This window comes from Gossypium hirsutum, chromosome A02, assembly GCF_007990345.1.
Source record: "Gossypium hirsutum isolate 1008001.06 chromosome A02, Gossypium_hirsutum_v2.1, whole genome shotgun sequence".
Lineage (NCBI taxonomy): Eukaryota > Viridiplantae > Streptophyta > Magnoliopsida > Malvales > Malvaceae > Gossypium > Gossypium hirsutum.
Window position 1 is genome coordinate 82213817 of NC_053425.1, and position 15410 is coordinate 82229226.

Consider the following 15410-nt stretch of genomic DNA (forward strand, 5'->3'; position numbering starts at 1 on the left):
GTGGGTCAAGGTTTATCCTTTACTATTTTCCTTAAACCATAAAACACTTAAGAGCCATTTGAGATTCGGGTTAACAATCCAATATTGTTGGTTTTTTTTTGCCTTAGTAAATTATCCATTTTTTTTGTTTTAACCACTTTGTTATCCTATGTTTAAAACTCATTTCCTTCTTTACTCAGCCTATTCTTGTTTAAACTTATCTTGTTTCGAAACGAAAAACAACTTACTCAAATTCACGATTGGGCATCTAAACGACTCGAATCATCACCGAAACAAGTTCGTATCAATCTCGAACTATGCATGTTATTAACTAAGTCAAAGTTTTGTTTAGAAGCTGGAAGTCTTCTAGTCTTTGACTTGTACACTGCCAAATAAAAATTGACCCGAGTTTGATTTCCACGAACACAATGCCCTATCTTTTCAAAACTAGCATCCAAAAGAGAACATATCTTATAGAAAACGGCCATACATTTTTCCCTCCTATGACCAAGTTGTTTTCGATTCAAATGAGTCAACTTCAACTCTTTAACAAACAAGGGACATCTTGTTTCACCAGTCACCATTGATCCTTCCAGAACATAAAAACTGTCAATTTTTTTACCTTTAATCAAAAAAAGAGCCTCACGAGATACATTAATATTGTTTGACTCAATGTTAATTATACAACACTTCAAGTCCAAAATTCCCAAATAGATGAGATTTTTCTTTAAGTCAGGCACATGCCTGACATCTGACAATGTCCTAATTGTCCCACCGTGCTTTGTAATTTGAATAGTATCAGTATCGGTTACCTTACTAGGTGAACTATTCTCCATGCGCACAGCTCCACCTTCAACTAAACTGTATGTGGAGAATCAGTCCTTGTTGGGACACATGTGGAAAGAACACCCCAAATCTAAGATCCATTCGAATGTAAACTCGGAGTTATCACTTGTTGACACCAACAAGAAATCATCACCCTTTTAATTGGCCAAATTAGCACCATCTAAATCTTCCTTGTTGCTCTTAGCAGCCCTTTTATTTTGCAATTTGTAACAATCTGCCTTGATGTGACCTAACTTCTTACAATAGTGACATCTCTTGTCTCGCTTCCTTGATGCTACCAAAATTGAGGCTTGCCTATCTAACTTGCTATTCGAACCAAATGCATTGTCGAGTTTGTCTTTGCTAAACAGATAACCCTTCACATCCTCGAATGAGAGATTATATATGTCATAAATTAGGGTTTCCCTAAAAGACTTGTATGAAGAGGATAAATAGCACAGTAATAGCATAGTCTGATCTTCATCGTTAATCTAAACCTTAACATTCTTTAAATCATTCAAAAAAGTAATAAATTGACTGATGTGATCTCTAAGGTGTTCACATTCATTCATGTGGAACATGTACATTCACTGTTTCAACACTAATTGGTTAGCCAAAAACTTTTTTGCATAAAGGGTTTTTAAACTTTTCCATAAGGTGAATGTCATTTTCTCCATCAAAACCTCTTGCAATAAATTATTTGTTAGACATAATTGAATCATGGATAGAGCTTTTTTATCTAACCTATCCCATTCTGATTTATCCATGTCTACAGACTTCTTCTCTGTAAGGACCTTCTCAAGATTACCCTAAATCAAGATTGTCGTCATCCGAACTTACTACATATTGAAATTTGTGATGTCATCAAACTTTCAATATCAAACATTATTTTTTCCATCTTTGAACAGGTTAATTACGGAAATCGAACTAGCTTTGATACTAGTTTGTTGGGGATAAACCGAATATACCAACGAACAAGTAAAATAACGAATAAATTGAAAAGATCGAACACAAATATTTTACGTAAAAAAAACCCTTCTGAAGAGGATGAAAAATTAGGTGCAAAGATAATTTCACTAAAGTGGCAAATATGAGGAGTACAAAAGATGGAGATAAAACTAAATCCCGAAACCTGAAATAAAAACCCTCAAAATGTAAACACAAAATTCTCTAAAAGCTTGTAAAAGCTAATACCTAAATGTGTAATGGGTTATTTTTCTATGGTGGAAATATGGTCTATTTATAGACTAAATTTGTAGGTCAAATAATATTAAAATAACAAATACTAATCAGAGTTTATGTGAAAAACTAAAAAAAATAGAGTTTAACTGGGAGAAGAAAAGCCGAAAAATATGAGGCATAACTCCATAGCTACTACCTCTTCAAATCATGCAGAAGTAATGTAATGTATGAGGTAAGCTAAAAGTATGTTTAGCTAAAGATGTTGACCCAAAATATCTAGAAGATATTTGGTTTACCTTTATAGGAAAAGATATCAACTATATTACAAAATGATAATGTGACATATTTAGCTCAATTGAAGGGTGATTACATCAAAAATCATTGCAAAGTAAAACATTTGAAAGATTAGCATACAAGATTGAAATGTGTCAACCAAGAGATGTAATGTGATGTATCCAGTAAGAGGAGTCTAAAACAACATAGAAATCTTTTCCTTTAACCAAGGTTTTATCCCACTAGATTTTCTTGGTAAAGGTTTTTAACGAGTCAACTTGTAATGAGTGATTGTATACTTTTTTTTCCTTCATCAGGTTCTTATCTCATAAGGTTTTTCCCAATAAAGTTTTAATGAAGCATATTTTCTTTTTATTGACATCTAAGGGAATTGTTGTAAATATTTCATAAGTAGATGTCTTTTCAATTATAACATATGGTGGTTGAAACCCTATAAATGGAGCGCATTATATGCGTATGACATCCAAGTTAGAAGAAAAAATTATCTCATACAGAAAGAAACCTTGTGTTTTATTATTCTCTCATCTTTGTTTTTACTATTCTTTTGTTTTTGTTATTACTACAATACCTATTTTGCTTTCATAATATTTTTTCTCTTTTTTCTTGAATTTTTTTCATAATTTTAAGTATTTTAAGATATTATTAAATTTTAACAAATAATTTAAATATTAAAATGATTTTAATGTAATATTCTAGTAGTTAAATAACTTTAAATCAATTTTATTTTTTTAAATAAAATATTTTTGGAAATATTTGAAAAGGATAATATTGATTTTAAAAAATTTTATATTTAAATTATTTAAAATTATTATATTTTAAAATTAATTTATATTTATATTTATATTTATATTTTAATTTTAATTTTAATTTTTAATTTTTACTTGTTTTTTAAAATATCAAAATTAGGGTTCATTTTAGGTTAAAAAAATTATATTAGTCCATGTATTTTCAAAAATTTGAAATTTAGTTCATATACTTTAAAATTTAAAAATCCAATCCTCCTACTTCTTCAATTTAAAATTCTAGTTTAATCATTATCATAATTTGTATTTTCTATCAAAACTTGTGAATTTAAGCATGTTTATTTTTTGTCAATAATGTGCAACATCATATGAGGACAATCTAATGACAAAAAATTCTAATATTGTTAATAATTGTACTAAGATTTTTAAATTGAAAAAACAAAAAATCTTAATTTTTAAAATTTTAAGTAGAATGACTAAATTTCAAATTGTCAAAATACAAGTACTAACAACATATTTTGACCTTTATTTTAAAACATGGAATTGTATATTTCCACGATCCAATTTTATTTTTGAAATCAATATTAAATTTCAGCTTATTTAGTTCCAACATTTAAAATCATTATTGTTCCATCACGTGGCATCATTGAATATTCTAAATGTCACTTTATTATAGGTAAAATGTACCAACATTTTTAAAGTGCAATTTCCACATTGAAAATTTGATACTTTAAGGACTCTTTGTGACATTATCCTAAAAATAAATATCATGCAATATAAACATAAGAAGACAAAAGACAACGGATTAAAAGCCAAGTTGTAAATAAAATTGTTAATTGTGTTAATTTAACTCCCCAAAAAAACATAGTTTTCCATTCCATCCACCATTGCCTTCATCTTCGTTCCAGTCGTACCAAACATATTAAAAGAGCCTTCTTGCTTCCTCACTTGTACCCCTAAATCCCCATCGGTAAGGGGATCATTCTCTATTATCAAGCAAATAAGGAGATTATAGAACTTGAAAATACTAAGAAAACCAAAGTTTTCAGAATTTGATTGATGATCAAATCGGTCATATCATCAGTTCCCAATTCAACCAATCCAACTAATTTGTCCAGTTCAATCAAATAAATTTAAAAAAAAAAAGATTAAAAAAGTAAAGAGACAGTTCACTGCCGGTTTAACCAGTATTTAGCCTGATTCAACTTGTTCCATGCGGTTCACAGGTTAATCAGTCCAACCCCTCTCTCCAGGCTGGTACCCTAACTGGTTCAGTCTAGTTCTAACAACATTAAAAAAAACTTTAAAAATATTCCGGAACCTAAAAAAATTGTAGACAACAATGATGGAACAGTTTTACTATATGTTGCATGAAACTATATTAACAGACCATTTACGATTTAGAAACTAGAAACATTACATAGGTTTAGAGTTCCACTGCCACATAACATTAATGGGCAACGCCAATCCTCCATTAAAAAACAAGAATAAAAGTTGAATGAGATACTCACAATTAGGGAATATATATTACTCAAAATTTTAAGCAACCAAGAGGGTATCCAAATGCTACTGTTGCTTACACTCTGGAGGGCGCTCACCATGCTGATTTAGGCCGGCATTTGCACTTGCGCTCTGCATCTTAAACAAACCCAGGTTTAAACAAATCACAACAAATAAGCCCTTGAATGATAGCAAACATACGGTACACCATTCCATCATACACCCTATAACTCTCTTGGCCATTATAATAACTCGATGCAGGAAATTTTCAACAAATAAAATAATAAATAAACTTGATTTTTCAAAATATAAATGAAATTATAGGCTCACCTTCTTTTTGCCCTTTCTTTCTTCTGTCTCATCTTCTTCATCCCCATCTTCACCCTCATCACCATCTTGGTCATCACTGTCATAATCACTTTCTAATCCATCATACTCATTCCCCTGACCAGCTTCCCCCGTAAACCATGATACTGCATGAGGAATTAGTTTGTCTCGAATTGCCGAACTACACAAACAATCCAACATTTCATTTGAGAAACAAAAAAAATGTGAAGATTACAAGAAGACAAACAAAATAATGATGTTGCACTTGCAGTATATTTTTCTTCACATTTCAAGAAGCTAGAAACAAGAATTCTCACCAACACTTTCCCCCATTTATCTCTTACATAGCATCAATGACAGTTCTTTCCAGAGAAAAAGGATTTAATTCTCAAAATAGCAATAAATGAAAAGCATTTAATATGCCACACTGACCTTAGACTGACAACACTAATCCAACGAAAACAACAAGCACCTTGGTAAGGTACTAACCAAAGAAATGCATCTTCAAAATAGCTCTCACAAAAAGAGATACCATAGACTCACCCAATGTTATAGTCATGTTCCATTCGATCCTGAAGTTCCTCAGCCTGTTGATAGATATATCAATGAAACTAAGAAGAACACACCATAAAATTATTGAGTTAGCCTTCCTATTCCAAAAGAAAATGTCAAACTTACAAGCTCATCATCAATATCATCATCTTCGGGGATTTGAGGAGGGTTGAAGAAGTTGAAGAAGCTTTCACAATTTTCAGTTTTTGTAATGGGCTTAGCATTCTTCGATCCTTTCTTGGGCTTCTTTTTTAGGACCTTCTGTGTCAGGCATTTCCCAGGATACCATTCAATCTTCGTTCTACAAATTACCCTAAGTTTTATGATATGTATAGTAGGATAACCCAAAAATTTCTTAGTATAAAAGCATATTTTAACTCACCCAATTGCTTTCTCCAAGATGGGCTCATTTTCATCATCAACCATGTGATATGTTTTTGTCAGGACGGTATTCTTAAAAAAAGGGTTAGAATCAAAGAAAAATTCTAGCTTGAAACCCTTAGGATCATCGTTTCTGCTCCACTTGATATCTTTAAGATACTTGAGAGCCCCTTCATCTCGCTCTGAAATCTATATCAGCAAATATTAAGTCATAACATACATTTTCAAATCAACAAATAGAACTCATCAGATAAGGAACTACACATTTCACGTACCTCCTCGGCCAAAATTTCATTCATTTTCATCGCAGTTTGCCAAAAGTCAGGCACTCCTTTTTCTGCATTTAAGATTATGTCAGCCCATCTCAGGATCAATGCATTGATACAATTTCAGAAACTTTACATGAGTCAACCAAGATTGAATACCTTCTACACATTTATCCCCTTCTTCGTCCATCACAGCTTCATTTGTTTCTCCTTCAACCTTCACTATACCATTCACAATTTCATACCTCTGCAATTTTTAGTTATTAGAAGAAAGAATCAAGATAAAGAGGAATGCTCAAATAAGCTTCCAAGAAATGCGAGAAATATGCATGTGAATAAATCAAAACTCATGAAACAAGAAACATCACAATATACAAAGGCTTATATATGACATAATGAAGCATTAATGTCCAAAAGAACCCCACAGACCTTAGTATAAAGTGGTTCATAAAGTTTCTGATACTTGGCCTCCAATGCAGCTCTCTCCTCAAAAAACTTCTTCTCCAGTTCATCATGTTCACTCTGCAAAATGAATATGTAAGAAAGTATTCTTCTTTTAAAACCAAACAAAGTTGTAGTCCAATACTCCAATCAACTGTAGGAAGGTGTCAACCTTCCAATTTTATTGAACATCAGCATTTTTCAACCAAATCCCATCATCACAAGTGTTAGTGAAGTGAAAATTTATATTAAATCCAACCATAAGTAATATTTCAAAAAGTAACTTAAAACCTATAGTAAGTAGAAAAGTTAGAAAAGGAAATATGGTCTCAAAGTCAAGAAAAGCTTATAGTAAAAGTACAAAAGAAAACAGGAGAGCAAAGCTTGAATATGGAATGAACTAACAGTTCTACATGGTATGCATGAGTTGCACTTCCTATCAGGAGTTCAGGTATTAGTTCGATATCTTAGGAGATATAAATGAGTTCTCCTATGAAACTCAGCATATTAACTAGGACAATAAGAGCATAATATTAAAAAAAAAAAAAAAACCCACCATGGAAACAAACACGTATGCTAGAATATCAACCAGTCAAGCCTTATGAGTCACCATTCAAGACAACATTACTGAAAAGCAATCCGTATAACAAATTCAAAAATCAATCAACATGCCAATAATAATTCTCTAACAAGCACAACATTCTCATTGACATAAGTTACCTTCCAAAGCAAGAAATCATTTCCAAGACAATAAATTGAAAACGAAAAAATGCGTAACTCCTACTCCCCAAAAAAAATCCACAGGTCAAAAAAAAAGTATGAAGGCAAAAGAAGGAAAACGTCTCTCAAGTAATAACAAATATAACAACTTTGAGAATCCAAACAATCTAGACTGAGCTATAGCATGTTCCAGGATGTATAATCACATCAATGAAATTGGCAACAAAGAGCATGCCTTGGGTATGACAAAGATTAGATGTGGAATGCAGACATAGAGAGAACATAAGTTTAAAATCAGATGTACGACCTGAATCTCCCTGAGAACCTCAACACGTTTTCTGACATTTGGTGATAGTGTTTCTAGCACATCAGCATGTTCTCCCGCTAAATTTTGAAGCTTATTCTGCAAAAAGCAGCCAAAAGGGGGCTAAACACACTATTGTAAATAACAAATAGAAATAAGACAACTTCACAGTTCACACACCATCAACAGAACAATGTATCAAGTGGTGAGCCATCAGGGTTAAAAACTTCAAACTACTACTAAATACAAACAACCTTAAGCACAATTCTCATTCGTTAGTTTCTATTCTACAACATATTTGATATTTCTATTCCATTTTCACATTTTACAATAAAAATACAAAAGCATTATAAATAAAAAAGAATCACTTGCCTTAAGCTCATTAACCAGGCCGGCGCGTTCCTCAGCACTCAAAGCTGCGGACAAAAGAATCACATTAAAAAACTTACGTAATCTCTGATAATGATAACGAAATCACAACCGAAAAATAGATTTAAAAAAATTATCAAAGGATAATCACATGCCATTTGAAAAATAATAATAATAAGTGAGATGGGAAGAGAACAATTAAGTAGGTATACCGGCAGCGGCGGCGGGGAGGGCGACGCCGAGATCGGATGCGTCATCGTTACTCATTTTTTCTGGCGTTGAAATGAGTATTTGGGAAGCAAGAAAAGGAAAATACAGTGGGAAAGAGAAAGGCAGAACCCTCGGAAACGTGACGTGATGAAGGGCCAAGTTATTTATTAGAGTGCTAAAAGTGAGATTATACCGCTTAAGCTATAGGGCTAACGAATGAGATACCATGTAAATAAGATTTTGTATGGCTAAATAAACCAAAATCAGATATGGTGGTTAATGCTGCCATGTAAAAGAAATTATAATGTGAAGTAATTTAATTAGTTTAAAAATTTAATTATTACGAGTATTATTATTAATGTAAGAGATATGAGTTTAAATGTCTTAAAACACATTATCATCTTTTTTTAATTCAACCATATATATTATAAAGATATATCAGGTACACTTCTTAGATGCAACTTCAACTATATTTGGATGGTTGTGTAACTTTGACTAGGATCAAAGATGATCCTATTGCTTATTTGAACTCCAATTGGTGGAAAACTAATAATCTTTATTTCTAGCCCAATCAGCATTAAAGAATGCATGGACGGGAATTTAAGAAAATATAGCAAAATGTGCTTAACAATCTACGATGTTACTGATTAAGATAATATCATCAACATACACTAGTAGATATAAGATTTACTACGTACTAATCTTCTTCATTATCAACAGTAATATATTTCCAAAAAAAATCTTCAATAACACCTCCCCTTCTATTCATAGCCTTTCAATCTCTCTAAGCACAAACTCAACTTCCTAACAAAGATCATGTATAAAGATTACAAAGCGCATAGCCTCTGAAGTTGGTGTATGCACTCAGTTCTAGCAGAGGGCAGACAGTTCATCTAAACATTGTTCAAGCATCAGAGCTGCGTCATTCTGTAGGGTTATAAAATGGAAAAGTTATGACAATGATTTTGCTATAAAAACTACGAAACATTTTTAGTCTTAGGAATTGATGATTCATACTGCAAAAAGTGAATTGGTTCCGTAGTAGGGTTAGCTGAACAAGTATTGTCATCAATTTGAGCTTCGTCTCAAATTCCCATTTTTCTGCCTGCATGGAGCATCAAAAGCAAAAAGGGTGTTTCGTAAGTGGTCAACACAAAAGTTCGAAAGCAGGATTTGAACAATGATAAGCGACTCACCAAAATGAATCTTTCTTTTCCTGAGCTAATAGCTCCTCAAAGGAAATGTCAGAAATTTCGGTATCTGCACCTTCCATCTGCTCACCAGACTTGGCCTTTAACTCCATGCAAGCACCAATTTCAAGCATCTGTGAGAGAGAAAGAAAGAAAGAGAGATCAGAATCATGATAGTAACTCGTTTAATTGTAATGAGACAAAATAAACATGGAAATTCCCAACACATTCTAACTTCATAAACACAATTTTAAGGTTGAGAAAACATGTTAAATTTAGTGTCGTAACAAACTGCAACCTAAAGAGTTGAAGCCAAACCCGAAAGGTTGTTTATATTCCAAATTCAACCACATGATAATAGCTGTTAAGTTGCACGGACAGATAGGTAATAACAAAATAAAGTTCCATGCATAGAGTTTCAAGGTTAACAAGAAGCCACTAAGAATAAAAGCCAAAAGAAGAGTGATGGGAGACAAATAAGCTTTACTTTGCAATAATTTGGGCAATTATGTTCAGTTATCCTTCCTTGAAAACTAAACAGACAACAGAATTAACAAAATTTTACAATAAGCTTTACTTTGCTATTAGAATATAGGTATGAACTCTACCTTCTTGTATGCCGGTGATAGTTTAAGTTGCTCTTGCAGCCAATTATAGACAAAGGCATCCTCTTCTAATCTCTTCTGTTCCATTTCAAGCTTGTATATCTAAACATGCAAATTCATTGACCAATTAACAACTAATTAATGCCATAAGCTTAAGTTTTATCTCATATGGTTGCTCACCTGCTGCCTCAGGCGATCAAATGAAGATCGCTCCGCTTTAAATAGCAGAGCGTTTGTTATTGTAAACTTACGTTTGATGACCTCAGACCTGTGGCAAGACCATAGCAAGGAAACTAATCAAGCAAATGCTCAGAGCTAGAAGGAAATGATTGAAAAGCAAAGCTAAGGATCTGGATTTCTAAAACATGACGATGACTTACTTGTGTTGCAGATCATTTCTGGCCTCAATCAAGCAATTAGCAAATTCTCCAACCTGTATAAGGGAGGATAGTATGTTACAGTTGTTGCATATTCAACCCCACCAAAGATTACAACAAATATACCAGAATTAAAAAGGGCAGGGAACCATCTAAGTATCAAATAGCTTATCAATGCAACTATTAACTAATTTAGAGATAACTTTATAGGGAAATTCATAATCTTATTCTGAAATTCTGATATCTGAAAGCATTCAATATGCAGCAGAGGGCATGAATTAAACTAACACTGGTTCAGGTTTTCAAGTATAACTATACCAAAAAAGGGCACAAACAGGAGAATATGAGTTTAAAATTTTCCTCAATAAAGAGGAGAGTTAGAATTTAATAAAATATTGGATCAAGTTAACATACTTTATGACTGTCAGAGTATAAAAACACAGGATTCGGAGCACTAACAGATATTTGAAACTTTAACTATGCAGTACACTGAACCTAGCATCTGTCTGGCAGTCAACCTTATTCAAGCATAAAAACTCATCTAAAAGATAATGTTGGATTTTGGGAATCCCAGCAAGATATCAGCTTAAATCAGGCCTAAGTTTGAGAGCCTTGAGTTGGTGTCAAGTTTTAAGCCTTACTACTTCTTATTAACATTGGTACAATTGAATCTCGTTCTCAGCATAAAATGTGCCAGACAAACTCAATACAAATTTGAAATAGCCTATATTCCTACCTTATGCCAACTTTACGTTTCAGATCGATTTCCAAGTAACAGAAACGATATAATTACTTTCTTATGTAGCTGAAAAATTTCTACCAAATACTTTTGTCGTTTGCTCATCTAAGTCTCTAGAACAATAATATCTATTTTGCCAATTGATTTGAAGTCCTTAGATGCTTCCAGCACATTGTCTGCAGAGAAGCAAGCGCCAGAATCTACCACTAAAAACTTGAAACTAGCCCCACCAAACTTTACCAAAATCCTCAAGTCCCTCAATTAAATACTATTCTATGATACCTTAAACTAGGCTCATCCTTTATAACATACAAGAAAAGATGAAAATTTCACCATGACCTTCTTGTACTAGCAACTTTATATGAGGCCCAGCTTCTTTAAAGAATACTTGTAGAATTGACTCATGCTTCTTCAGAGACTAATTCAAATCACCTCCGTAGACATATAAGTATATTATGATCATAGCCCCAGAAAGATGAGAACACAAGCATTTCTGATTATCTCAAATGCAGGTAAACAAAACTGCCTTCAATCTAGTTCTTTTTTTCGGAAATACACAGATTTAGTTCATCTAACCTGCAATTTAATTTAGAGCGTCATCTAATCCATTTGAAATGACAAAACTTCAATAAATAATGAATTCTACAGAGCAGATCCCCATGAAGAGGCCATCCACATGGTTTAAGGGGTCATCTTAACTAAACAGCCAAAGAAAAACCTTGTTTCCTATTACCTCAATTGATTATTCTGTGTCCTAATTCAGGCTAAAAGTTTCAGATTCTCTTCATTCATCTTGTTGAACAAAAAAAAAAACACAAACTCAAATAATTTCAAATTGGATAAGTCTTAACCTTGATGGAAAGCAAAGAATACAAATTTAAACTATTGCTTGAAATAAGAAAGGACTTGATTATCTTACACTAAGAAGCAACAATGGGACTTTCTTTACTATCAAGATAACCCATAAAATAAAGCAACATTCAAAAGCAAAAATCTTAAACTACAATAATTCAATACAAATTATAAAAAGGGTAGCCTTTATTAGTACTTGTCAAGTTAATCAATAGATTAAAGAACATCAAGAAAAAAGTGGAACTTCAACAAACCTGAGCTAATGTCAATCCTTTGTTTCCATGACACTTAACAAGCTGATCGTATTGTTGCTTGATCTTCCTTTGCGTTGCACTACTCGTTGATGTAAAAGGGTACAAACAAACCAGCTGGGGCTTGACCTGAGAACCCGAACAACTCTGACCTGGTTCTTCCCTTTTCTTTCTGTCTTCCTCATTTTCTTCTTCGCCTTTGGAATCCAATCTCTTCTTCTTTCCTCTTTTCTTTTTCTTCTTCGCGCTTTGAGATTCAAACAGGTCCCCTTCTCGAACCGACCCAACTTGCCTCGTTTCTTCCCTAGGATGGCTTTCACCTGTAAACAAATCAGCCCATTGTGTAGAATCAGAAGGCAAGATCTCTAGCAGAAGCGAATGGGGAAATTGGGTGGAATCGTTTTCCCGAGTTTGGGCATTTTTATGGGAGAGAGAAGGGTTGGAAAGGGCCGGTTCATTCTGGGATTTTCCTTGTTCGTCTTGTGGATGTTGTTGCTTATGGAGCCTTTTCTTATAGTAGAAAGAAAATAAAAAGAACAGGAAAGAGAGAGCGAAAGAGAAGAGAAAGCAGACGAAAAACATTTGTAGGGATTATTAGTTTTTTAGTTTATGAAACAAAACTAAACATAAAAAAAAAAGGAAAAGTAAAAGGAATGAATGAATGAATGAAAGAAAAACTAGAGAGGAATAATATTTCAAGGTTCAGCCGCCATCAAAACGCGTCATCAGGACTGGCAAAAAAAAAAGCAGGAACAAAGAGAAAGATATAGAAGTGTTGGATGTTCTGTTGTACGTTGCTCCTAATGGTTCAAAACGAGAGGGGCAAAGGCGAAGGCAGTGTTTGTAATTGTGTAATACGATAATGGTTTTGGGATAATATAATCATAATAAATTGGGTAAATTACCAAAATATCACTTTTGTTTACCCAAAGTTACATTTTAGTCACTTATGTTTGAAATATTACGATTTAGTTACTTATATTAACGTGTTGTAACATTTTAGTCACTGAGCCGTTAATGATACGATAAGCCAAGGTGGAATGTTAAAACTAGTCCCTATACTTTTATTTTTTAAAATAATTTACTTTTTTTCTTTTTATTTCTTTATTTTCCTTTTCTTCTTCCCCTCTAATTTTACTAAATGGAAAATATAGAAAAACTACTTTCAAAAAAATGGAGAAAGGAAGAAGCAAAAGAGAATGAAAAATAAAGAAAAAAAAAAGAAGTTAAAAGAACATAAAAGAAAAAAAATTTAATTATTCAAAACGAAAAAAATATAAAAACTAATTGTATTATTTAACCTAAAATTTTTATTTAAAATAATAATTTAACGTGTGTGATGTGAGTGAAGTAAATAAAAATATTAAAATAGTTTACACTAGTAAATTTTGGCTAAGTAGTTTTAATTTTTAAAGCCGTTGATTAAGGAAAATGATCTAAGTGGTACTGCCCACCCAATATGCTAGTCAAAGGGATTGTTGTGTTTCGGTTTTGGTCCTTAAATATAATAGATTAAAATATGCATACTTCCCTTACTTTTTTATATATTTATTTTAAGAATTTAATATTTCAATTTTTCTAATTTCAACATTCACGTCTCATTATTAATTATGTTTATATTCTTTTCTTAAATTTGCTAGTTTAACATTTTAAAATAATAAAAAATACTTACTTGATCATCTCCAAAAATAATATAACATACTTAAATCAAAAAATTTAATAATATTAACAATTGAATTTATATTTTTAAATTTAAAAAGTAAAGAGATTTACGCTAAAAATATCGTTGACTTTCCTATTGACTCCATCTAAAATTATATCTTGACCATTCATTCTCAACACCTTGTGGTGAGATCATCCGTTCTCAGCACACTATAAAAGGTCCAGTTAGGCATAACAATCTCGTACTGATTAAATGAATAACATAATGGGCCTCACGATGTACGTCTTTCACACATTGGATGAGGATAATTTTTTTCATGGCAAGCAATTGTCCTCTTGTCCTAGCTCTAGCTCTCAACTTTTTCACATCATTCGCCCTCCTTAAAACTGCCACTTACTCCTCCTTACTCTTCTTTCTTCCTATACTTTGTATCAACAATTGTCAAAAGTCTCATTAGCAAAAATATAGCTTAAATTTTGCATGGCCTAATATCGGCATAAATTAGAAACTAAAAAATAATAATAATGTTACTTTACCATTAGTGTAACCATTAGTGTAATGATAAATGGTTTATGTTGTTTTAAGTACTTGTTGACACCAAGGTGTTGTTTGATACATTAAAAAATTAAGTACTGAATTTAAGTTATAAATTTATTTGATATATTACTTAAAATTAATTATAGAATATAACTAGATTATTTGAAATATATATTTTTAAATTATAAAAATTATATTCTATATTTTATCCTTAATTTTTAAACATTTCACCTTGTTCTAAACAAAAGAAATTAATGTAAATTTTTATATTATAATATAATATTAAAATAAATAAATATAAAATTATTTTTTTTATACAACAAGTCTATCAAATTTTTTTATTTTGATTTACCAAATGTGTGTAAAAAAATAAATCATTAAAAATATTAAATTTTAATTATTTTTTTCAATAATCCATCAAACAAAGCTCAAATGTTACGTTTAAATCTAAATAACCCAAGTGTTACGTTCAAATCTAGATAATATAAGGTTTAGTTTAACAATGCTTCTCAAAAACACTTCTAGGGAGAAACCAAAATTTTCAGCTTCTCAAAAAAGTACTTTTAAGCCGCTTTTTGGCGTGTGAAAAACACTTTTTTCTCTAAAAAAAATCGTTTGTTTAGAAATACTTTTTAAAAGTGTTTCTTAAAAGTAATACTAAACACATCCTATTTGACTAAGAAAATCAAAAAAAAAGTAGCATTTAATTTGATTATTACTTAAATTTATTTGGTGGTCTAATTTACGTTATCCTGTTTGCAAATTAAAAAATTATAATTATTTTAATTAAATTTTAATTTTATTTAATTTAAAATTTAATTTAATTTTTTATAATATAAAAGTAAATAATTTATGTTTAAGTTAGTAAAAAGAATTTCAAATGATATATTTAAATAAAATTAAAAATCAGATGGAAAAATTGGACCCAAACCAATGAAATTTGATTCGATTTTGGTTGGAATTTTGAAAAACCAATGTAATCACAACTTTTGGCGGAAACTAATATTTTGGACAACCCCTTACCTCAATAAAAGATGATAATTTTAATAAAAATTATTTAAATATTAGTTATGAAAGTTGAAACGTGAAGAAGCACATGTTAT

The 15410-nt window shown here is 31.4% G+C and overlaps 2 protein-coding genes across 5 annotated transcripts; both read right to left on the reverse strand.

The window, feature by feature from the left end:
* Positions 1-3729: 3729 nt before the first annotated feature.
* LOC107950664 (nucleosome assembly protein 1;4) lies at positions 3730-8362 on the reverse strand. Of its 4 annotated transcripts, none has more exons than XM_041081818.1 (12): positions 8096-8362; positions 7887-7930; positions 7518-7613; positions 6479-6571; positions 6209-6296; positions 6059-6120; positions 5785-5972; positions 5529-5703; positions 5394-5437; positions 4854-5031; positions 4604-4655; positions 3730-4009 (listed from the first exon to the last, which is right to left on the reverse strand). In XM_041081818.1, coding segments are annotated over exons 1-12 (1077 nt in total). In that variant the 5' UTR covers positions 8151-8362; the 3' UTR covers positions 3730-4007. The 4 variants fall into 4 exon arrangements, with proteins under 4 accessions (XP_040937752.1, XP_040937749.1, XP_040937748.1 ...); XM_041081815.1 differs by having other exon boundaries at positions 3824-4009; positions 4604-4661; XM_041081814.1 differs by lacking the exon at positions 3730-4009 and having other exon boundaries at positions 4401-4655.
* A 355-nt stretch (positions 8363-8717) lies between these two features.
* LOC107950666 (uncharacterized) lies at positions 8718-12965 on the reverse strand. Its single transcript, XM_016885551.2, has 7 exons — positions 12111-12965; positions 10269-10321; positions 10069-10156; positions 9892-9990; positions 9290-9417; positions 9111-9198; positions 8718-9020 (listed from the first exon to the last, which is right to left on the reverse strand). Exons 1-6 carry the CDS (start codon positions 12687-12689, stop codon positions 9162-9164), a joined length of 984 nt encoding a protein of 327 aa, XP_016741040.2. The 5' UTR covers positions 12690-12965; the 3' UTR covers positions 8718-9020; positions 9111-9161.
* Between the last annotated feature and the right edge of the window lie 2445 nt (positions 12966-15410).